Genomic DNA, 24,757 nt, shown 5'->3' with positions numbered 1-24,757 from the left:
CCTGTGGCTGAACAGAAATGTTCCCAGCTGTTAGCCACGCGGTGGTGGGAGGGGGGAGGGGTTAGCCCACGTGGTGGGTAGAGGCAAAATGCGACCTTGTAATGAAAGCACATGTGCTATGTATGCAATGTTAACAGCAAGGTTCACCGTGAAAGAGCGTACCCATTGTTCTATAAAATGTGTCTTTTTAAATACCACTGTCCCTTTGTTTCCTCCACCAGCTGCATGTGTTTCAAGGATCACAGGACCTTCTCCTTCCCAGAGGCTAGCGAAGATTAGAAGGAGGAAAAAAAAAAAAAGCACTTGCGATGAAATGTTCTCTGAGCTCATGCTGTCCTCCCACACTGACAGAGCACAGGAAAATACGTGGAGGTAGACAATGTCAGAGTGCAGGAAAGCACAAAATGAACGCGAGGAGAGGTGGCGGGCTGCAGAGAGTAGGTGGCGGGCTGAAGATGAAAGGTGGCGGCAGCGTGATGACAGGAGGCAGGATTCAACGCTGAGGCTGCTGGAGGATCAAACTAATATGCTCCAGTGTATGGCTGAGCTGCAGGAAAGGCAGCTGGAGCACAGACTGCCGCTACAGCCCCTGTGTAACAAATCGCCCTCCTCCCAAGTTCTGTAGCCTTCTCACCCAGATGCCCAAGAACGTAGTGGGGGGGGGGGGCCTCCGGCCACTCCACCCCAGAGGATTGCCCAAGCAACAGAAGGCTGGCATTCAATAAGTTTTAAAATGCTGTGTGGCCTTGTCCTTCCCTCCTCCACCACCCCACTCGGTGCTTTCCTCCTCCACTACCCCTCCCGGGCTACTTTGGCAGTTATCCCCCATTCGGGTGACAAATTAATAAAGAATGCATGAACGTGAAGCAACGACTATTGCTTCTGCAAGCGGTGATCGAAGGGGGGATGGGAGGGTGGTTAGCTTACAGGGAAGTAGAGTGAACGGGGGGGGGGGGGGGGGAGGGAAGGGTCATCAAGGAGAAACAAACAGAACTTTCACACCATAGCCTGGCCAGTCATGAAACTGGTTTTCAAAGCTTCTCTGATGCGCACTGTGCCCTCCTGTGCTCTTCTAACCGCCCTGGTGTCTGGCTGCGCGTAACTAGCGGCCAGGCAATTTGCCTCAACCTCCCACCCCACCATAAACGTCTCCCCCTTACTCTCACAGATATTGTGGCGTGCACAGCAAGCAGCAATAACAGTGGGAATATTGGTCTCGCTGAGGTCTAAGCGAGTCAGTAAACAGCGCCAGTGCACTTTTAAACGTCCAAATGCACATTCTACCACCTTTCTGCGCTTGCTCAGCCTGTAGTTGAACAGCTCCTGACTACTGTCCAGGCTGCCTGTGTACGGCTTCATGAGCCATGGCATTAAGGGGTAGGCTGGGTCCCCAAGGATACATATAGGCATTTCAACATCCCCAACAGTTATTTTCTGGTCTGGGAATAAAGTCCCTTCCTGCAGCTTTTGAAACAGACCAGAGTTCCTGAAGATGCGAGCGTCATGTACCTTTCCCGGCCATCCCACGTTGATGTTGGTGAAACGTCCCTTGTGATTCACCAGTGCTTGCAGCATTATTGAAAAGTACCCCTTGCGGTTTATGTACTCGGTGGCTTGGTGCTCCGGTGCCAAGATAGGGATATGGGTTCCGTCTATGGCCCCACCACAGTTAGGGAATCCCATTGCAGCAATGACCTGCACAGCAATGACCTCCACTATGACCTGCACATTTTCCAGGGTCACTACCCTTGATATCAGCAGACCTTCGATTGCGTTGGCTACTTGCATCACAGCAGCCCCCACAGTAGATTTGCCCACTCCAAATTGATTCCCGACTGACCGGTAGCTGTCCGGCGTTGTAAGCTTCCACAGGGCTTATCATAAATATAAAGGGAAGGGTAAACCCCTTTAAAATCCCTCCTGGCCAGAGGAAAAATCCCCTTACCTGTAAAGGGTTAAGAAGCTAAAGGTAACCTTGCTGGCACCTGACCAAAACGACCAATGAGGAGACAAGATACTTTCAAAAGCTGGGAGGAGGGAGAAAAACAAAGGGTCTGTGTCTGTCTGTATAATGCTTTTGCCGGGGACAGAACAGGAATAGAGTCTTAGAACTTAGTAAGTAATCTAGCTAGGTATGTGTTAGATTATGATTTCTTTAAATGGCTGAGAAAATAGCTGTGAATAGAATGAATATTCCTGTCTGTGTGTCTTTTTTGTAACTTAAGGTTTTACCTAGAGGGATTCTCTAGGTTTTGAATCTAATTACCCTGTAAGGTATTCACCATCCTGATTTTACAGAGGTGATTTTTTTTTTATTTCTGTTAAAGTCTTCTTGTAAGGAAACTGAAGGCTTTTTCATTGTTCTCAGATCCAAGGGTTTGGATCTGTGGTCACCTATGCAAATTGGTGAGGATTTTTACCAAACCTTCCCCAGGAAGTGGGGTGCAAGGGTTGGGAGGACTTTGGGGGGAAAGACTTTTCCAAACTACGTTTTTTCAGGAACCCAGATAAAGTTTGGTGGTAGCAGTGGAAGTCCAAGGGTAAAATAGTTTGTACCCTGGGGAAGGTTTAACCTAAGCTGGTAAAAGTAAGCTTAGAAGGTTTTCATGCAGGTCCCCACATCTGTATCCTAGAGTTCAGAGTGGGGAAGGAACCTTGACAGGGCTATTGCCACTCGCTTCTCAACTGTGAGGGCTGCTCTCATCTTGGTATTCATGCGCTTCAGGGAGGGGAAAGCAAGTCACAAAAGGTCCATGAAAGTGCCCTTACGTATGCGAAAGTTTTGCAGCCACTGGGAATCATCCCAGACCTGCAACACTATGCGGTCCCTCCAGTCTGTGCTTGTTTCCTGGGCCCAGAATCGGCGTTCCACGGCATGAACCTGCCCCATTACAGCACCATGATGCCCACATTGCCAGGGCCCGTGCTTTGAGAGAAGTCTGTGTCCATGTCCTCATCACTCTCGTCACCACGCTGATATCGCTTACTAGCCCGGTTTCGCTTTGGCAGGTTCTAGTGCTTCATATACTGCTGGATAATGCACGTGGGTTTAATGTGCTCCTAATTGCCAAAGTGATCTGAGTGGGCTCCATGCTTGCTGTGGTATGGCGTCTGCATGGAAAAAAGGCGCGGAACGATCGTCAGAGCAATGGCAGACAAAGAGAGGGGCAACTGACAACATGGCTTACAGGGAATTAAAATCAACGAAGGGGGTGGCTTTACATCAAGGAGAAACAAAAACAACTGTCACACAGAATGGCCCCCTCAAGGATTGAACTCAAAACCTTGGGTTTAGCAGGCCCATGCTCAACCTACTGAGCTATCCCTCCCGCCTGTATTCCAGGCAGGACTGACTCTCCATTAAACTTTTCAAGGTGCCCCTGATAAACCTCACCGAAACGATTGTTGGCCGTTGATTTCAAGGAAGGAGGGAGAGGGGAGCAAATGAATACAAAACAAATCTGGTCTATTTCTTGTTTTGATCCATTCCATCTATCTTTTACATCTTTGGCTGGCAGCAGACGGTGCAGTAGGACTGCCAGCCATCCTCATCTCCTGGCTGCTTGGCAGAAGATGGTGCAATACGACTGCCGGCGGGACTAAAGAGAATGACCTGGTCGAGTCACTCCTATTTCAGTCCCTGAGCCCACGTCTGCCCAGGCGCTCCTGACCGATCTTACCGAGGCAGCCAAGAGCACCTAGGACATGATGACGACGGTTATCAGGCCTATTGCACTGTCTGCTGCTACAAGGCAATGAGCTACTGCTGTGTAGCAATGCAGTACCGCGTCTGCCAGCACCCAGGAGATGTACAGTGACAGTGAGCTGAGCGGGGTCCAGGCTTGCCATGGTATGGCGTCTGCACAGGTAACCCAGGAAAAAAGGCGCAAAACGATTGTCTGCCATTACTTTCATGGAGGGAGTGAGGGAGGACCTGACATGTACCCAGAACCACCCACAACAATGTTTTTGCCCCACTAGGCATTAGGACCTCAACCCAGAATTCCAATGGGTGGCAGAGACTGTGGGATAGCTACCCACAGTGCAACGCTCCGGAAGTCGATGCTAGCCTTGGTACTGTGGAAGCATTCTGTTGAGTTAATGCACTTAGAGCATTTTGTGTGGGGATACACACAATCCACTATATAAAACGATTTCTAAAAAACTGACTTCTATAAATTCGACCTAATTTCGTAGCGTAGACATACCCTTAGACTCAATCATAGCTTGCCTGCATATCGGCACAAATTCCACATACAAGATATCTCCTCTAAAGTCTTCGAGCAAGTTTTTTGAAGTCCCAGAAATCACCACTGAACTAGTGACTCCTGGACACAGGGCTGCCAATATATGGTGAGGAAGTCAAGGAATCAAAAGCATCCATAAATGCTCACTAGTAACTATTATTAGATGGCTATCACCTTGGTTGGAGAGGCAGATCAGATATGTTGTGACATTAATGAACAAAGTCTGCAGGATTAAGTCTCAAAGGCTGCAATACAACAATCTTGTTCTAGCAGATATGAAATATTTATCAAATTTAAACACAAAGTGATTGCCTGACCACTCAATAGGGCTGACCTGACTAAATGAAATATCTAAACCAGCCTTCTGGAGAAATCAAACATATGGTTGACGCCAAGGGAGCTCTCTACAACCATCTCGGTTAACAAAAGAATCCATGACTCCCAGGGAGTGACATGAAAGCTCACAAGACAAGACAACATTTTAAGCCTGTAACTATCCTGCCCTTTACGTCCGAGTAGAGACAGCAAGGGAATAATAAATGCCATAATTCTGTAATGAAATATTAGAAAAGCTAGTTTCACAACTAAGCTGATTATAAATAAAAAAACAAAAACAAAAAACAAAAAAACAACCTTCACATTGAGATTTGTCACAACTAGAACTCTTCCCACCACAAAAAGTCTTAATGTTTCTTGTAGAGGATATTTCATTCTGAATACAGTATTATACAAATAAGACAAGTTTCATCATTAGAATTTTAAAATATACAGAAGTCAGACTGCCCTCTTGTGGTCTATTTAGCATTTAATGAAGGAGTTTAAAGTGCATTTCTACTTCAACCATTTTAAACACACTTCCCAGTATGGCAAATTCCACAGCATTATAAACAAGTGAAATTTTGAAACATAAGGAAGCGTCTAAAGAGAAAAAAAGTATAGTAACAATTTACTTGACAAGTAATTTCTATATATCCTGGCTGTTACTGACGTTATGTATTAGAAGACAGTTGGGTAGCTAGTAGTAATGAAAATAGCTACTTTATTACATCTTTTAAAAACACTTAAATATTTCTCAGTCTTGACTGGATTGTGCATATTCCCTCTTTTAGACTCAAACCCATCATCATTTAATTGTACTTATTTGGACTCTAGTTTATCCACATTCTCTCTATGGTGCCCTAAACTCAATACATCAAATTCAGCATTATGACTTGGCTAAAGGATCTGTTAGATAGACTACGTGAGAAGCGCCTTTTGTTTAAACACTTGTTTAATTTAATTTTAACAATGATAAGCATCACAGATCATTAGCAATCATACCAAAAAGTCTGTTGTGTGCCAGCCATTCCCTGCATTGAGAAACAGACAGCGTACAGAGTACCTATTTTGGAAATACCTCAATATGAAAATCTTTAAAATAAGATGAATTAAAAGCATGTTAGTAATAGAAAGCAAAGTTATACTTACCAAAAGTGCCGTAAAACCCTCTAGGTCCACAAGTACCAACTCCGTACTTCCTCAAAGATGCCTGGGCTGCATTCTTTAGTGAAAACATTACATGAGAAACAACATTTAGCTTATTTCTACAATAATATATTCTGCACAATTCACATTGTCAATTTTACATAATTGTCAACATTGCTTTTCTTGTTCCATATAAGTTATATAGCCATAGAACCAAATGCAATTAAAATGTTGTACAACAACTAATTTTGTAAACTCATTTGCCAATGAGACTTTACTATTTTAATCAGGTATTTAGGCTTAGTTTACTGTATAACAATACTACACCGATGGTACACTGAGGAAAAAAGTACCTAGTAGGTACCAATAAGTTAACTTTAAAATCAAGCAACTATATACGATTCCATACCTACTGAAATATCAGCCATTTCAGTAGTACTGTTCTAGCTGAAGGACAAATTTATATTTCACAAAAAGGTAAAGATTATATTCTACTACCACCTCAGAAGTGTATTATTTACTTTGTCCTTTATTTCCTTCACACAAAGAAACTAAGGAAAGCTTTTCAAAAGCACCTTATGGAGTTACGCACCACTGCAAATCTCACTGAGACAACAGTTGCCTTGAGATGTTTAATTTAATAATAATGTAACAGTCACCTACTAATTTAAGAACTTTCATTTTGATGACAACCTATAGTAAATGTCACCCTATCTACTTTGGTATTTCACATAAGTAAACTATATTCCTTAAAACTTCAGGAGCATAAAGAGAACTAGCTAAACTCTCTCTCAAAATAAAGAAAAGGAGTACTTGTGGCACCTTAGAGACTAACCAATTTGAGCTCACAAAAGCTCATGCTCAAATAAATTGGTTAGTCGCTAAGGTGCCACAAGTACTCCTTTTCTTTTTGTGAATGCAGACTAACACGGCTGCTACTCTGAAACCTCTCAAAATAAAGTTTTCAAGCCGACACCATCCATCAATGACTGCACTATACTCAGCTATAAACTAGTTATAGTCTTCTCTGTTTTTATCAATATCAGTTGGGGAGAGTGCCTCTTCAACACCTGAGGAGAAGGAGGAAGTCACTTCTATCAGATTACCTCCTTTACAGTAAGAAAAGGAATATTAGATTAAACATTAATTGAAAAAATTATTCAGCTCTTGCAACAAGATTATATATAGTTCTGAATACAACCTGAACAAGTTATAAAAACTGATTTGACTTTGTCTTCTTATACAGAAAGCAGTTTGAATGGAATACTCAGGGCCATGAAAAGATCAAAGTTTAAGCGCATCGCCCCCTTTCATGCAAAGCATGGGCATGATCCTGTTAACACCTCAATATTTGGCACAATGCGTACTATTGTACCATGATTAGTCTCACTGAAGCCAGTGAGCGTACCGAGAGTAGCAAGCACTATGCCACAAAGAAAGATGTCCATAAACTCCTCTATCAGATGCCATTTAGAATCTCAAAGTTTTTCACTAAGTTTTTCTAGAAGATACTTCCTGAAGTGTTTTTAAACAATTCTCTCTGTAGTCTTTATTTTTGGTTACAAAATTTAAACTCTGTCACTTTTTCTAATCTGAAAGAATGACAGGGTAGATGAGGCTGTTTATTTCCCAAAGAATTCTGTTTGGTTGTGCTAAAATTGCTAGCCCATATAAAAGCAAGGATAATCAAGGAAGGGGAAAAAATTGATTATCTACCCAACTTTGGAAGAACTTACATATAGGGAATTGTCCTTTTCAAACCTATAAATGCCTCAGAATTGAACACAATTATGGATACAATTTTGTCACAGCAAAATTAGGTAAAATTCACGGAACAGTTATGGTAAAAACGGACAAAATCAGTGTATGGTCACTGCAGGGCTGAAGCCTGAGCCTGGGCACCCAGGGCTGAAGCCTGAGCCCCACCACCTGAGACTGAAGCCCCAGAAGTCACAGACATCTGTTAAAGTCACGGAATCTGTGACCAAACAGTATCTTATTTATAATACACAAACTACAATGATGCATATACTGCCATATTTAAATGTTGATTAAAGTTTTGCCATTTAAATTCCTAGCACTTTCACACTTTCAGTATACACTGGAAATAACTGAGGCATAGCACAAGTTATTACTATCCATTTATTTCATGTTGTTACCGGACTGCACTCATGTGGAAACACCTCACCCAAGAATACTTATTTAATATTTGCATATGGCTTTGAACATGTCTAAATATAAATGCTAAATGTTTTTAATTTTGGTAATTCCTATGAGGTAGGTATGTAAAGATCTTTTCTTTACAAATAAAGAAATGTAAGCAGAGGTGAAGTGACCTGCTCAAGGTCACATGGTAAGGCATCAGCAGAACCAGGCTTAGGATGTGATGTGGATGAAGACTACTACTATGCTAAGTGTTATAGAGAGAGTCATATTTTGAAGTCATCCCCAAACTCAAGATAAAATGCAATAGCACATTTTTAAAAATCCCTTTGTATATAACTGTGCAATCATATAACCCACTCACCTTTACTCTTTCGTTATCCAGAAGTCCAAGAAAGTTAAAGGATGCAAAATTTATACATTCCTTGCCGTTCACTATAATTTTATGACTTGGGGGGCTACAAAAATATAAAAACAGTGCCATAGTTAAAGTTAAATATTTGTCCATTTCATAATGGTCAACCAGTACATGGATTTTTTTTTTAAAAAACATAGTAAGATTAATTAAAACATGATTTCCCCCCCCATTCTGCCATGTTTTCAAAGTCTTAATTTTACTCTGAACCTAATGCCATGTCTACACTACCACTTATGTCGGCAAAACCTTATGTTGCTCGGGGGGCGGGGGGGGGGAGAGAAGAGAGGGAGGTTCACAACCTCGAGCGACACAAGTGGTAGTGTGTACAGTGCTATGTCAGCAGGAGAGCTTCTCCCACCGACATAGCTACCGCCGCTTGTTGGGGGTGGTTTAATTATGTAGATGGGAGAGCTCTCTCCTGTTGCCATAGAGTGGCCACACAAGATCTTACAACGGCACAGCTGCATCGGTACAGCTGAGGTGGTGTAAGCATTCTATGTAGACATAGCCTAAATACAATACAAACAGATATACTAACCACAGCATCTTGTCAAATTCCAGTTTGAAAATTATATTCTGCCTACCTAAAATCCCATCTCTTAAACTAAATGGAGTATTCTCCGAAGTTCTGTTCTGAACTGTTTAGGATTGCTGCTTGTTTAAATAATTGCTGGTTCATGTCACAAAGGTGATATATTTAAGTAATGGTTAAAACTTCTCCTTTGTATAATTTGCAAAATGCATTTGGGATCCTTTGGAATAAGAGATGCTATATATAAACAAAAGATAAAAGTGGGATTTAAAAGTTTTCCCTCCCACTTCGCTAACAAGAGTTAACTAAAAAACAATAGTTTCATCATAAAGCAAGATCACCCTTGCAAACACGTATGGAAAAAAGTTATAAAAATAAAAAGGCACCAAGTTTGTGCAGACACTGAACACAAGATGCTTTAGAATGCTTGGGAAATCTGACATGCTAGATTTCATTCTGTTTAATTCATAGAAGTTACAGTAATTCCAGGAACTGTTTTTGCTAGGAGTCAGCCAGCCAAAGAACCAGGATTTGGAAATAAAAATCAAGCAATGACGACAAAAAATAGTGCAGACAAAAATGTGACCAGAGCAAAATGTTCAGCAAAATCTAGAACAAGCAGCCTGTAACCAGGAGAATAATGAAATCTTTTACACTGCAAGCATTTTACCAGACACCTTTACTGAAGCAATGAAAAAATCTGATTATTTAAGAGTTTGCATTAGCACTAGCTAACTCAGTTTGACTTGCTTTTCCTAAATTTAGGCATCAGGCCAGAAACCCCTAATGTCTAACCTACAGATTAATCAGACCTCTGTGTTCTATACTTTCTAACAGTGATTATGAATGCTAAAGACACTACTAACTCAACATTAAAGTTTTGTTTAATAACAAAGTAACAGGAAGTAAAGTACTAACGTAATGATTGAATACAAAAACCATTTCTCCAAGCTTGTCTAAGCAGGGAACAAACAATATTATGTGACCTATATATACACAATCAAAACCGACCAAGACCGCTCAAATATCAAACTTCCTCAGACAATTGCTTCAAAACTGTTTTCTGACCCTAGTTCACCAAACAATTTTTAATACATTTTGAATGAGTTAAGTTTGGAGAAAGTTTTAAGTTGAACAAACCACAAACAGAAAGAGGCTAAATTTGAATTCACTACAAATTGTAAGAAATGTTTCAGCTTACTGCACACAAGGGTTCATAACTTTGAAAAAACATGGATTCAGTTTTCTTCAAACTTACTAATTCCGAAGATCAAACTAATGAGAAAAATCAGCAAAACAGTTTTGAAAAGTGTTCAATTAACTCGCTGTATGTCCTTCTGAAATGCATCTCTAAGGTCCTGGCCATTTAAACATGCCCACAAGTAACCAGACAGGTTAGTAGTCCCGTTGAGGTCAAAGGAGTTCTCATGTACATACGTTTTTGCAAGTTCAGGGCTGCTTATTGCAATGATCAGTACATTCCCAGATGCAATTTTTTAAACGCTATTAACTTTGGTAATTAAAATAATTCCCCATCACTCCCCAACCCCTTAGGCCCAGTAAAGACACACAGTGTTCACTGAGAGCTTGCCATGGACAGTCTCAAAACTGTAGCCCTACTTAAGGAAGGTATGGTCAGATTCCACTCTCATATTTCAGATTGATAAGATTTTGTTCAAGCTTCTAAAGAAGCATTATCCTTGGGCAAAGACCAAACATGGAAAACTTCAGTCCAAATGCAATTGCACTGGAAAGCTATAAGCATATGGAAACAAGATACTGAATTCTGTAAACAACTTTGCAACCTCAGTTATAGCAGGTGCTACAAGATGAAAACTTCACAAAGAAGTGTGGGAATGTGGAGCAGCCTTAAAGCATTAGTGTTTTTTTATGCTCCACAGTTCCTAAAGTTTTTTGGGGATTTTGTTGTTTCAGGAATACACTTCATTTTTAGCATTTACGTTTCCAACATTTCATTATTTTTCCCTTAAACATTAAGGTGCATATTTGCTGAATGAGAATTCAATATGATCCTGTCCAAATAGGCTATCTTGCAGATAGTTTCCCTAAAAAGAATAGGCTATTGTATTTCATGAATCAGTTAATTCAACATAGATGCTCTTCAAGTGGTCTTTACATAGCTTTTAACAGTAATTAACTTAAAATTGGTTGCTCTTTGTTAGGAAAATCCTCTGCATTGCTGGTTTTGCCACCATTAACAACATTAGCTGCTGGAACTTTTGGTTAAGTAACAAATTCATCTGTTTAGGTCAGACAAGAATCTATGTAAGCGAACTGAACATGAGGTATAGAACGGTCTTACACATTATGGTGGAGGTATTATTCTCCTTTGTAGGTTAGAATAAATCAAGAGTTTTCATTCTACTTTTAGCAGACAATATTTCATACTTCTTAAGGTGCTATCAGCTACATATGCTTCAAATCCACAAGCTGTATTAAATATGGCAATAAAGAACCCCCACCACATACCATTATAATTAAGAGATGCATTACAGGCACTTTTGTGGAAGATTAACACCAAAATCACTGAAGGAAGACTGCCGTTACTGTCAACAGGATACCTGAAACACTAATTTAGCAGGGAACAAGATGGCTCTTGAACTGCCAATAGGATATGGAAATTTTCACTTGTATATTAATTCTAAGACATGAACTAGGCTGACAGCCCAAGTTACAATCCAATGGCTGTTCAATGGCCTATGGGAAGGTAGCTAGTTGGTGGTCTTAGTGTTACCAGCAAGGTGCCAGGATTCTTCCTCCTCATCCCTTAACTATTAAGTGTAGCAGCCCTGAAAGGCTTTGAATAGTTTATTTGGGCATTTTTTAACTCAAATGAAAGATTTTCAAACACTGAATATTTTCCTTCATCCCATACCCACCAAGACATTTTGATTGTTTCCCCACACCCTTTCCCAACATCTTTGAAAACTGCTCTAGACAGGGAAAAAGTGACCAAAAGTATCCACATCATAGAAGCCACAATTAAACTTGGCCCCCCCATTTTTTTAAATTTTATTTATTTATTTATTTTTTAAAGCAGAGCTGCTTCCTCTTTGACAAGGTAGAGGCACATTGCCAGGCTAACATGCGAAAGCAATCACTGTGCTGCTTGTGCCACACTTGTTTCATGAGTGGATGATTTTAAAATTACTAGTGTTGTTAACCTGGCATCTTTCATGAGCACTAAAATGTACTTTTATTTTTAAATGCTACAAACATAAAAGTTAAAACAAAAAATGTACCATTCCTGCAGTACTATGATGTACACTCTAGAAGCGTACTTATGTTTGAAATCCATCTGTGTTGCAACACGTATGGGAATTGTGGATCAGCATCACTCTTCTGAGAGCTTTTCTGTCTACACAGTGCATTAGTTTGCACCAGGGTGTGTCACACTAATTGGCTAGTGCTCATTGGTGTAGTCCCATTTCAAATTTGTAGACAAGCCCTAAGATGTTATAGCCAAGATTTCAAATGACTCCACTTTTGAGAGCCCAGCTTGAGAAACCTTATAGTAGTGTAATTTACGAAAGTGCCAATCCTCTCAAAAATCAGGTCCCTCCAGTTGGAAACCCAAAAACACTAGTTGCTTTTGGAGATTTAGGCCTATACCTTTACAAAACTTGCTTCATTTTGGTTATTAATCATCAAACAGAAAAAGATCCTGAATAAGATACCAAGATGAAGCCCAATTACTTAATAGTTTACTATAGGTAATGAATAAAAGAATCAGATTCTCTATACTATCGTATCTCCTCAGAATTTAATTCTGTTTCGACAAAGATATAATGAACTTTGATAGGAGACTTTAGCATCAGTGACAAACCCAGTCCTGTAATCCTAATATGCAACTCACTCACAAAAATATTCCAGGAACATTAAAATCCTCATATGTTTAAAAACAGAGAAATTTGAAAAAGAGATTTATATTGAAGTTGAACATAAGACTATTTTGTGCTAAATTTACCCTGAAACAATTTTGTAGTTGAGAGCTGGATGATCTTTTGATACAGGAGGAACAAGAGGTTCTGGTTGCCACTCTTCAATCAATTCTTCCTTTTCCTGAAAGGATCAGAAGTCAAAGTACCCAATGTTTAGTATCTTTCAAATATGATTTCCATTATAGCAGATTATGGTATGATAAGCAGATGGGTATAGTTCTAACCAAAAGAACTATATCAACATGTGGCACCCTTCCAAGTCAATGTTGAACTATTACCCCCATATACTCTACAGAGGGGCTCTGCACTGCTCAAGGTGACTTTGAATTAAAGATCTCATGGCATGTTTTGTAAAAGAAGAGGTGTTGACTCTGTGTCCTGGTCAAAATTTTAGCTAAGGCGATTTCTGATTACCAACTAGCAAAATCACCCTCTAATTTAATATTGGATACAGTATTCCTCACTTCCCGTCCTCAACCATTCTATAGCACTATTTAAGCAAACAGCTCTTGCATTAGAGTGCTAAGTGAAGTGACACAACAGAAGTAACAATTACTAATCAATTTATCGCAATCTACACATTGGGTAATATTGCATAGCATAGCATGTCATAACTACTAATCCTCGCAACACATGCAAGGTAGGCAATTGTTCCTGTCCATTTTTCAGATGGAGTAACAGAGGTTATGTCACTTGCCCAAGGATACATAGTGAATCAGAGTCAGAGCCAACATTAGATTTCAGGAGTTCCTTAGTTCCACCTATTCCTATGCTCTCTAACCCCTGAACTACATTGACACTAAGTAGGGCTATGATATAAGCATTAGCTATTAAAGGGATGTTAAGTTTGAAACTACTTTTAACTTATTTTAAAAGACTAACTAAATTTTTAGATACTGTGACTACCACTGACAACCTCCACTCTTTGGTTTTATAATTTAAGTAATTCTGTTGCACTGAACGAGCCCCATACATAGGATATGGGCAATTAACTAAGGTTACATTTACACTAGGATTGATATTGCCAATATATCCTATTTTGTTCTTAGCACCAGTGTAGAAAAGGCTCCACTCCAGGAAGGCTTCTGACATTTTAAGTACCACTCTGTCTAGCCCAGCTACACAACAACATTTAAAATGTCACCAGTCACTATGACCATGAGTTCTAAAATGTAACACCTCCCTTAACACTGTTGAAGAGTAACATTTCCTAAGAGTTATTTACCAGGTATAACATCCTTGCAAAAAGACAAAGAAGGCCAGACACTCCTGATGATCTATTCACAAATGCAAAAAAGCTTTATGATATTGGATTTTCACATCAATATTGTAATTAAATGTCAATATAAACTGTAAGGCTAATGGAATATTTAAAAACTATATGACCTACTTACTGATACTTATTACAGGATTACTTTAAGAAAATCCATTATTTTAGTAACTTCAATTTTTGTTTGAAGATTCTGATGCAGAAAGCTCATACTTATATTTAAAGAAAAAATTTCAAAGTCTAAATGACAAAAAAAGATTAGAAATAGGAAAGGGAAGTGTACACAACTGTAAGTTTGTTCTGTTGTGGTTTCAATATTTTCCTTTTATTTAGATGAATGATTGTTTTTGAACTGTGACATATTTGAAGAGGATCAAAATATAAAAGGCCCTATGTTTCAGAAGAGATGTTCTTAAAATTGTTTTAAGAAAGTGTTTAGATAAAACATTTGATCTTTTACATGTTGTATTTCTTATTGGAACTATGCCCAATGGCCATATGTTTGAAAGGAAATAAAGTGACATGAATGTGTGCAACAACATTATATTTATATTATATTTGTTTAATATTTAGAAATAGCTACAATCATGTTAGAATGTGTGCTTGGCTACTACTGAGATTGAAAGCTAGTGTGCTCATGAATGTAATTATAGCACATGCATTAGATTTCTTCTCCCCCACCCCCATTTCTTAAGCAGTCTGCAAGGGGTTAAGAATTCTCATTAAGTTCCATCAAGTATTTAGCTAGTGTTAATGCTGCTAGCCTAGCATGTTGAGGGTGACATGCTATCGGTTTTTTTTAACTAAATATTGTAGTTTTAATACTGATCTCTCTGTTCTCTATCAAACTGTCAATACAGTTTATTGCTGTGCAGCATTGTCCAGCAATATCCATATTCACCATTATCACATAAAGAGACCTGGGAGATGATGCCTGAAGAGTAAAGGCAGTGTCATACTGGTGGACAGAAGGTGAGTATTTAAAATTATAACATACAATTATATTGGTTAAAAATCTCAGGAACCCATGACCTGCAGTATGATAGCCTGCTGGTGGCAATACTTCTAGCCTAAGCAGATCCACTAAGGCCTCTCAGCCCTTTATTGACTACTAGATACCAGTACAGAGGAAGTCATGGGGGCTCCCCACCATCATCACTACTTTTTAGAATATAATGGCTCTGAGTACGAGGTGAAGTAGGAGAACCAAGAAAGAGAAAAATGAAGTACTGATGTTTAATTCTGATACTTACACATGCTTAACTTACATGTGTAGTCCAACTGGAGTCAATGGGACTGCTAGAGTTAAACAAGAGTACAACTGTTTGCAGGAATAAGTTTAAAAGTTTAACAGAATTTTATGTCCCCCGATGTATAAAAGTTCTCAATCCTTTCTTAAAATTGCTAATATCTGAAGCGTTAAGTACAGTATTTTATGCTGACATTCTATTTCCAGACTGATGATTTAGCAATTGCTTTCCAGGACAACAAAATTCAGCATGAATTTCAATTTCTCCAACAGATTTAAAAAAAAAAAAACAACTACCTGAAGTTTCCATTGTTAAAACAAATCCATTCAAAAGTAGAGCTGATACCAATTTCATCTCTCTAGAAATTTAACAATTAATCCAATTCCTTCAAATTTCTGATTTCTAACTTTCTAAAAATTAAATTTTCCTCTAATTGGTGTAATATTTATGATCAATCTTTTTTCCTGCCCAAAAACAAAACACATATTGAAAGATCTCTTACGCCATTTTGAAGTCACTAGAAATATCACCTTATCACAGTGGTTTCAATTTGTGAGGTGACCACACCACACTCTGAGTGTCACAACAGACAAATGTATTAGTATTATAAATTGTTGCTATAAGGAAAAAATCTGCATATTGAGAAGAATGTTATTACAATATACCTTAGGTGTGAGGTCAGATCGTTCTTGAAGTTTATAGGTTTTAGAGAAAAGAAGTCTGATTATCCACAGTATTAGAATTCCTTCCAAAATAAGATGGTAAGCAGGAGCCTAGAAATTAAAATAAATAAAAAGTCCATATAAGTTTTAATCAGCTGGTATTTTTCCTTTCCATTATTAGATTTCTAAAAGAAACAAAGTTGCCTTGCATCAACTAGAACTGTTCATACATACCTCCTTTATTTAAAAGAAAAAAAAAGCATTTTTATGGAAGTTCATGGCTTTGCAGATCCTGCCTACTGAGTGTTAAAGTGAACAGGTATGTGTTAGCAGAAGACATAATAAACTGCTCTCAAAGTCGATATGTTAGGCAGTTTCAGTTCTAGAAAGGTGCATGGGAGGATTAGCGAGTACACTGCAGGATAGCCTAAATTACACTAGCAAAGATGTGGATAAGGAGTTTGTATGGAAATGAATTGCATACTTTATTGGCTCAGGGTCACTTTTAACTGCATTAAATTCATACTTAAAAAGTTACACAGAATCACTGCTAGACAGACTACATTTGATTAAATCTGCAGCCGAATTAGTAGAAACTGCATAAGGCTAAACCCTGCCCACGTAAGGAACAAGTTCATGCTAGACATAAACCTAATTCTAAAACGTATCAACACTTTATAGCTCTTTCAGAACATGCATTTAGCTATGTTTAGCTGAAGTTGTGAAGGCCAAGACTATAATAGGGTTCAAAAAAGATCTAGATCTATCCTCCATGAATTTATCTATCAATGGTTATTATTATTATGGCGTCCCTAGCCTCTGTTTGCCAGAAACTGGGAATGGGCGACAAGGAATCGATCACTTGATGGTGACCTGTTCTGTTTATTCCCTCTGAAGCACCTAGTCTTGGACACTGTCAGAAGACAGGATACTGGGCTAGATGGACCTGTGGTCTGACCCAGTATGGCTGTTCTTATGTTCTATTCTATTTTAACAAGGGTCCAGTATACAAAATGGACATCAGTTATTTTTCAAGAACCTGATAGAGACACCCTTCTACCCACTCCATATAGGAATAAAACTGTGAGAAGCTATTTCCAAAAACAGTTTAGTATTTTGTTAGTATAGGGCCTACAGAAATGGAGGAAGTGGAATGCAAATGCACTGAGAAACAAAAGTAATAACAATTACCAATACAGATATTTCGATAGCCACCATAAACGTAGTAATAAGGACATATGCAACACATCACTTCACGTGATGACAGAAGTTGGTATTTGAAGAGCACTTTTCTTTTAACCGACATGAAAACGAAGGCACAAATTTCCCTGAGGTCACATGTTAGCAGAAGAGTTGGAGACGTTTTGGAGAAGAGTTTACAGCTCCATATTTAACCTACAACACTCCTGTTCAGTTCCACCAGTAGTAATAACTAGTGCCCTACCAAATTCACAGCCATGAAAAACGTCACCGACCATGAAATCTGGTCTTTTGTGTGCTTTTACCCTATACTGTACAGATTTCATGGGGAGACCAGCATTTCTCAAATTGGAGGTCCTGACCCAAAAGGGAGTTGCAGGGGAGGGGGTCACAAGGTTATTTTGGAGGGGGGTCACAGTATTGCCACACTTACTTCTGCGCTGACTTCAGAGCTGGGCGTCTGGAGAGCGGCAGCTGTTGGCCAGGCACCAAGCTCTAAAGGCAGCGCTCTGCCAGCAGCAACACAGAAGTAAGGGTGGCATGGTATGGTATTACCACCCTTACTACTGCACTTCTGCCTGCTGTGCTGAGCCCTCAGTCAACAGCTGCCACTCTCCGGCTGCCCAGTTCTGAAGGCAGCAGTGCAGAAGTAAGGGTGGCAATACCATACCATTGCCATCCTTACTTCTGCGCTGCTGCTGGCTCTGCCTTCAGAGCTGGGCTCCAGGCCAGCACCCGTTGCTCTCCAACTGCTCAGCTCTGAAGGCAGCACCCCACCTGCAGTGCAGAAGTAAGGGTAACAGTACCACAACACTTCCTACAATAACCTTGCAACCCCCAACTCCTTTTTGGGTCAGGACCCCTACAATTACAACACTGAAATTTCAGATTTAAATAGCTGAAATCATGAAATTTACAATTTTTAAAATCCTATGACTGTGAAATTGATCAAAATGGACCAGGAATTTGGTAGGGCCCTAGTAATAATGGTAGAAGTGCTATAGTAGACAGGCATCCGGAGCCACCAGAATTTAGTAACTTTAGCGTACAATTCCCAATGTATTGCTCATTTAAACTAGAATTTGCTCTAAACAATCCAGTGGCTACCAAAGCCTTGTTCCACTGTGATCACCAGAGGAGGGGAACTGGTGGCATCAGTTAGATAATTTCAACATTAGATCATTTGAGGTAAATAAAAGAGTATAGATAGTGACTTTCTCTGGCCTTGTTGTCATAGTACCATTGTGAGACCTCATGGTCTCCTTCTTTTGGGTTAGCACAAACAGGCAGAGTACCAGGAATGATACAGCCACAAGATCATAGTAGTAGTAACAGCAGAATGCGTTATATAAGAGGAGACAGAGGCAGCTCCCCTCCGGGTACTGCTGACTCCTGACACTTTTGCTTCCCCCCACCAGGCAAGAAGCACCCCGACCTTCTCTGACTACACTTACTGGGGGATCCACGAGTAGTGAGCGACGCATTGGCAGGTGATTTAGCAGGTCTAGCGAAGACCCGCTAAAATCCACCGCAGATCACTCTCCTGTCGATTCCTGTACTCCACCAGATCGAGAAGAGGTGGGGGAGTCGACGAGAGGGCGTCTCCAGTCGACATCGTGTAGCGTGGATCCCGCAGTAAGTATATCTAAGTGATGTCAATTGAGTTACACTATTCACTTAACTCAAACTGCGTAGCTTAGATCGAATTTCCTCTGTAGTGTAGACATGGTCTTAGGAAACAGGGAACTGAGAAGAGAAAAATTCTGAAGATACTCTTTCACTGCTCAACCTCCCTATTAGCTCTGAAAGTGATCAAATGAAACCCAAAATCCACTAGCCAAGGGGCAGGTTGTACTCCCTAAACAATTACCCAACTTATTCTCAGGTTTCAGAGTAGCAGCAGTGTTAGTCTGTATTCGCAAAAGAAAAGGAGTACTTGTGGCACCTTAGAGACTAACAAATGTATTTGAGCATAAGCTTTCGTGAGCTATAGCTCACTTCATCGAAAGCTTATGCTCAAATACCTTAGAGACTAACAAATGAATTTGAGCATAAGCTTTCGAGAGCTGCAGCGATGAAGTGAGCTGTAGCTCATGAAAGCTTATGCTCAAATACATTTGTTAGTCTCTAAGGTGCCACAAGTACTCATTCACCTGCACATCTACCAATGTGATATATGCCATCATGTGCCAGCAAAGCCCCTCTGCCATATACATTGGTCAAACCGGACAGTCTCTATGTAAAAGAATAAATGGACACAAATCAGATGTCAAGTATTATAACATTCAAAAACCAGTCGGAGAACACTTCAATCTCTCCGGTCACTCGATTACAGACCTAAAAGTCGCAATATTACAACAAAAAGACTTCAGAAACAGACTCCAACGAGAGACTGCTGAATTGGAATTAATTTGCAAACTGGATACAATTAACTTAGGCTTGAATAAAGACTGGGAGTGGATGGGTCATTACACAAAATAAAACTATTTCCCCATGTTTATTCCCCCACTGTTCTTCAGACGTTCTTGTCAACTGCTGGAAATGGCCCACCTTGATTATCACTACAAAAGGTCGTCTCTTCTCCCCCCCCCCGCGCTTTCCTGCTGGTAATAGCTCACCTTAAGTGATCACTCTCGTTATAGTGTGTATGGTAACACCCATTGTTTCATGTTCTCTATGTATATAAATCTCCGCACTGTATTTTCCACTGAATGCATCCGATGAAGTGAGCTCTAGCTCACGAAAGCTTATGCTCAAATAAATTTGTTAGTCTCTGAGGTGCCACAAGTACTCCTTTTATTAAGGTTAGAGTTGCTGCTTCTTCTGTGAGCAGTACTTTTCATTGCCTGACCTGCTAGGTAACTCAAACAAGATTCCAATACATGTAAGTAGGTCACCACCTGGATTGTATGTGGGATAGAAGAGATTAGAGCAACACCTTTACCTATGAAGTGGCAATCAGGTCATGAATTTGTTTCTAACACAGAAATGCCTGTTTCTAACAGTCTGGAAATAATTACCCATGCTATTCCATTAGCATAAAATGACAATAGAGTCCCTCTTAAGGGAAAACAAATTCAGAGTTTGAATTCATAAATCTTTGCCTTTCAATAATAGTACTAAAGGTGTAAACTAAAGTCTCCTCTTATTGCCTCCACTCTCTTACCAAAATGATAGATTTCGACTCAGAAAATAAGTGTGGCAAAAACAGCATGTACCAAAATATAGCATAGAGTTTAACAGAAGTAACATCACAATATGGAACAAACTGCCTCCAAGTCAGAAGTGGCTCATAATGATGATGAGCACATGGCATAAATTCTCAAGGTGAATGTGAAGCCCCACCACAGATGGATACTAGATTTACCTTGAGACACACAAATGTCACCATATTTTAACTTTGACAAACATGCACAGCATCTGCCAATATAGGAACTGCTCTTCCGGACCGGACCCAGCGTCCTGTCTCTGATGCTTCAGAGAAAGGTGCAAGAACCTCACAATAAGCAGACAGGAAGTAATCTACCTCCCACATTAGGTCTCATCCTAGTCTCTAATAGTTGGAAGTTGGTTCATACATGATGCATAAGGTTTAATACCCCTTCCAAAACCTGATAATAAATTATGACAACTATGGATTCCCAGGGGTCATATAAATGTCCAATCTCTTTTTGAATCTTTTTTTTAATTCTTGGCCTCAATGACTTCCTATGGCAGCAAGTTCCACAGTCAAATGACAGGTCATCTAAAAAACTAAGTCCTTTTATCAACTGCAAATTTCCCACTTTTTAATTTGGCCAAACATCCCCTTGAACTTGGATTAAGTCACAGGAAGATACTCCCGCTCTACTGTCACTACTGCATTTGTTATTTTCTATACTGTGATCCCCTCCCCTCCTCTGCAAGGTCAGCAATCCCACTTCCTCACACCCTGAGTTTCTCCAGGCCACTCAGTCATTCTCCTTGCTCGTCTCTGAGCCCCACTCAGGTCTGCGAGAAGTGACCAGTGCTGCCTGCTCCAGTGGTCTTATCACAGAGGTCGGCAAACTATGGCCCGGCCTGCGGGACCCTCCTGCCCAGCCCCTCCCCCACAGCCTCAGCTCACTGCACTGCTGGTGCAATGCTCTGGGTGGCGAGCTCCTGGGGCAGCGCAGCTGCAGAGCCCGGCCTGACCTGGTGCTCTGTGCTGCGCGGTGGTGAGGCTGGCTCCAGCGGAGCAGAGCGGCTGTAGCGCCACCAGCCATCGGTGCTCCAGGCAACGCGGTAAGGGGGCAGGGAGCGGGGTGGGGGGGTGTTGGATAGAGGGCAGGGGAGTTTGCAGGGATGGTTGGGGCGGGGGTGTGGATAGGGGTAGGGGCAGTCAGAGGTCAGGGGGGGTTGAATAGGGGCAGGGGTCCCAGGGGGCAGTCAGGAAGGAGGAGGAGTTGGATGGGGTGGCCGGGGGCAGTTAGAGAGCAGGAGGTGGTGGATAGGGCGGGGTCCGGGGGGGGGGGGCAGAGGACCATCAGGGGGCGAGAAGCGGGGGGGAGGGGTAGAATCATAGAATAACGGAGTTGGAAGGGACCTCTGGAGGCCATCGAGTCCAACCCCCTGCCCAGAGCAGGACCAATCCCCACTAAATCATTGGATAGGGGCTGGGCCACGCCCGGCTGTTTGGGGAGGCACAGCCCCCCCCCCCAACCGGCCCTCCATACAATTTTGGAAACCCGATGTGGCCCTCAGGCCAAAACGTTTGCCCGTCCCTGCCTTATCATCAGCTCTATCATACCCTGCCGCGCCGACTCACTGCCCCGCTCCCTGGGCGGCCAGTACAGCCTGGTGCTTGGCTCCTGCTGGAATCACCAAGGCCATAGGGTCCCCCCCCGCCAGGGCGACACAACACCCCTCCCCCGAGAGCTGGTGTCACCAGGCGGGACCGTCACCCAGCGCCCCGCTCCCTCAGGCTGAGCTCGCGGCCCCGCTGAAGGGGGGCGGGGCGGGGGGATGCCGGACCCGGCTCCAGCGGGGGTGGGGAGAAGGCTCACCTCATAGAAGGCCTGCACCATCTCCACCAGCACCCACTGCTGCCCCATCCCCACCGCAGCCGCCGCCGCCATGGCTTCCGGGCCCCCGGCGCGCGCACTGACGTCAGCCGGCATGGACGGGAGAGAGCGCGCGGCTGATACGTCACCAGGCCGTGGCCACGCCCCTCCCCGCCCCAGCCGCAGGATTCAGGGCTTCCTCTGACGGCTGCGGCGGGGCGGGGCCGGAGGGCGCGCCGAGCAGAACAGGGCGGCGGGGGGCGCTGGCTTGGCCGGGGCCGCGAAGCGTTTGTAAATCAGCGGCTCCCTGCCCTGGGGAGCAGCGACCGCACGGGCCCGAATGATCGTGGGCCCAGTGCATAACTGGCACGTTGTCAAAGCAGGGAGGCAGATGGGTTGGAAGCCTGTGATGAATAGTGACTAGAAACGCCTCAAGGAAGCACGCTTCATTATTAATTGCAAAGAGAAGGGCACAAAATAACTGGCCATTTTTGCTAACCTGTACTAGACATTGGCCCAGGTTCACACAGGGTATATTCCAGCTGGGACAGAGGGCCTGAGCGGGGGAAAGTTCCCCTGGGGGTGGGTGTAAATAGTTTTCCTGCCTATAAGGACAGTATTTTCCTCTTTTGGAATAGGTGAATATACACTGTGTACACTTGTGTTGTTTTTACTTAGTACATTATTTTAAGCATTACAAATCGTAATACACCTCTTTTTAACTTCCATGTCCTTGGGACTGTTGATTTATACAATAATTATAAGGAATTATACAGCAGGAGAAATTTAGTTTAACCTTGGTTTACCACTTATTTTGATTTAATGGTGTCTTATGCTTGACAGAAGCAGAAGTGGATAATCAAGCTTGATCTAAAACTCTGCCAAACACAGAATTCCAACTTCTGCTGTAGATCATGAAAGGACAGCGTACAGGGGAAGAGATACTGAGCAGAGATAAGGAAAATATTAAGCACTGAAAGAACAACTTTACACATTCCCTGATCCCAGAACTGGAGGAAAGCAAGAGTCATGCTTAAGTAACCTTTCCAGGATGAAAATATAAAATATGCTAATCTCGGGGTCATGGGAGAAGAATAAATGTACTTGTTTTTGCACACTGACCCTGTTAAAGTTGCTGGACAACACCACACCTAGTTGCTTCTAGAATCATAGGAGAAGAGCTCTAACACCCCTCAACTTCTTACTTAGGTTTTGAGATGCCAGTTTATAAGCCTGAACACTATTCATTTGTTTCTTTTTCATGATGTTGGGGCAACATGCTTGAAACTTGCTTTAAAACAGTCTCTGGGGTTAGTTTTGTTCATTGTCACCAATTTCTTTTATTTAGAAATTGGGCTTGGTCCTTGTATGAGTGACTTTATCCTAGAAATACCCTGTGTAGGTAATTACTAAACTTCCTAGAAAAGTTATATGAAATTATATGACTGGTTCTTGAGTACATTTATTTGGCATGATGGCTAGTAGGATGTTGCTGTGTAGAATCTTTCCATTTCTGTTTTTCTATAACAGTTTTGATAAATGTATCAGCTGTTTCTAAACAAGCACTTACAAATCAAAATTTGCTTACTGCGTCCTTTCACCTTTCCCATAAACCATGGACCGCCTCACAGTTCAACTTCTCTTTATCCCAACTTAACAGTTCTGAATAGTAGAATGATTTTATTGTACTTTAAGATATTAAAGATACATATTACACTATGTATTCTCTATTGCCATCTTTGCTATTATAATAGTCTTTTAAAATTATATATTTATTTAAATTCTATATCTATATAGTTGGGTAATAATGCAACACCTGTTAAAAGTTTAATGACAAAGGTGAAATCAGGTGACAGTAGGAATAACTTCTAAAGGTGAACTGAGTAAGCAGATAAAGAGACAAAATAACTTTAAATATAGGTATTTTGAACATAAATGCCAGTAAAGGCTAACTGTTAAAGTCAACAAATGAATTTCACAATTTCAGGAAATTCGGAATGTGCTAGATTCTGGTCTTAATTATAGCTATGTTCTGGACTTTCCAAGGTAACATGGCAGCAAAAAAGGGGAATGATGTAGTTGTGGGCTGCATACACAAAGGCATCAGGAACAGGAAGGTAATTGTCCCCTCTCTGTGTACAGCTCTGATGCAACAGTATCTGGACTATTATGTTAATTTGTAGGTACCTTATTAACCAACAGATGATGACAAATTATAGGGTGTGAACCCACAAAAAAGAAAAATAATTAGTGAGTGGAAAGAAGGATGTGAGAAAAGATGAGAGAGAAATAAGTATAGCTTTTCTAAATGATGACTATGGGTGGGACTATGATAAGAGTGTACACATATTGAAGGTTGTAAACACCATAGAAGGAGATGAGTTGTTTAGCATAATAAAAAAAGGAGTGTAAATAGGGGAGGTTGATTATAATTAAGAAATGGATATTTTGTTATTTGGTTCAGGTTTTTAGGGACCTTTCCATGATACTATCTGAGCATCTCTTGTGAGTTAAAAGATGACATTGTTCCCCCTTCCCTGCCATCAAGAATCCAGCTTAAGTGGTGTG

At 41.1% G+C, this 24,757-nt stretch overlaps 1 protein-coding gene across 2 annotated transcripts in view; it reads right to left on the bottom strand.

Annotated features, from left to right (window-relative positions):
* Positions 1–22,317, bottom strand: part of SPTLC1 (serine palmitoyltransferase long chain base subunit 1) — a 52,545-nt gene extending 30,228 nt beyond the window's left edge. The window contains exons 1-5 of one of the 2 annotated variants that reach the window (XM_048850277.2): positions 22,193–22,317; positions 15,972–16,079; positions 12,813–12,907; positions 8,239–8,332; positions 5,715–5,787 (exon numbers count right to left, since the gene is read on the bottom strand). In XM_048850277.2, the coding sequence (XP_048706234.2) occupies positions 5,715–5,787; positions 8,239–8,332; positions 12,813–12,907; positions 15,972–16,079; positions 22,193–22,306 (484 nt within the window). In that variant the 5' untranslated portion in view covers positions 22,307–22,317. Of the gene's footprint in view, positions 1–5,714; positions 5,788–8,238; positions 8,333–12,812; positions 12,908–15,971; positions 16,082–22,192 lie in introns of those variants that run through there. The other variant, XM_048850280.2, reaches the window with a different exon arrangement.
* Positions 22,318–24,757: the final 2,440 nt, after the last annotated feature.

This window comes from Caretta caretta, chromosome 5 (genome assembly GCF_965140235.1).
Source record: "Caretta caretta isolate rCarCar2 chromosome 5, rCarCar1.hap1, whole genome shotgun sequence".
Classification (NCBI taxonomy): domain Eukaryota; kingdom Metazoa; phylum Chordata; order Testudines; family Cheloniidae; genus Caretta; species Caretta caretta.
The sequence above is the reverse complement of the archived record's forward strand: the minus strand, read 5'-3'. Positions and strand labels throughout refer to the sequence as shown.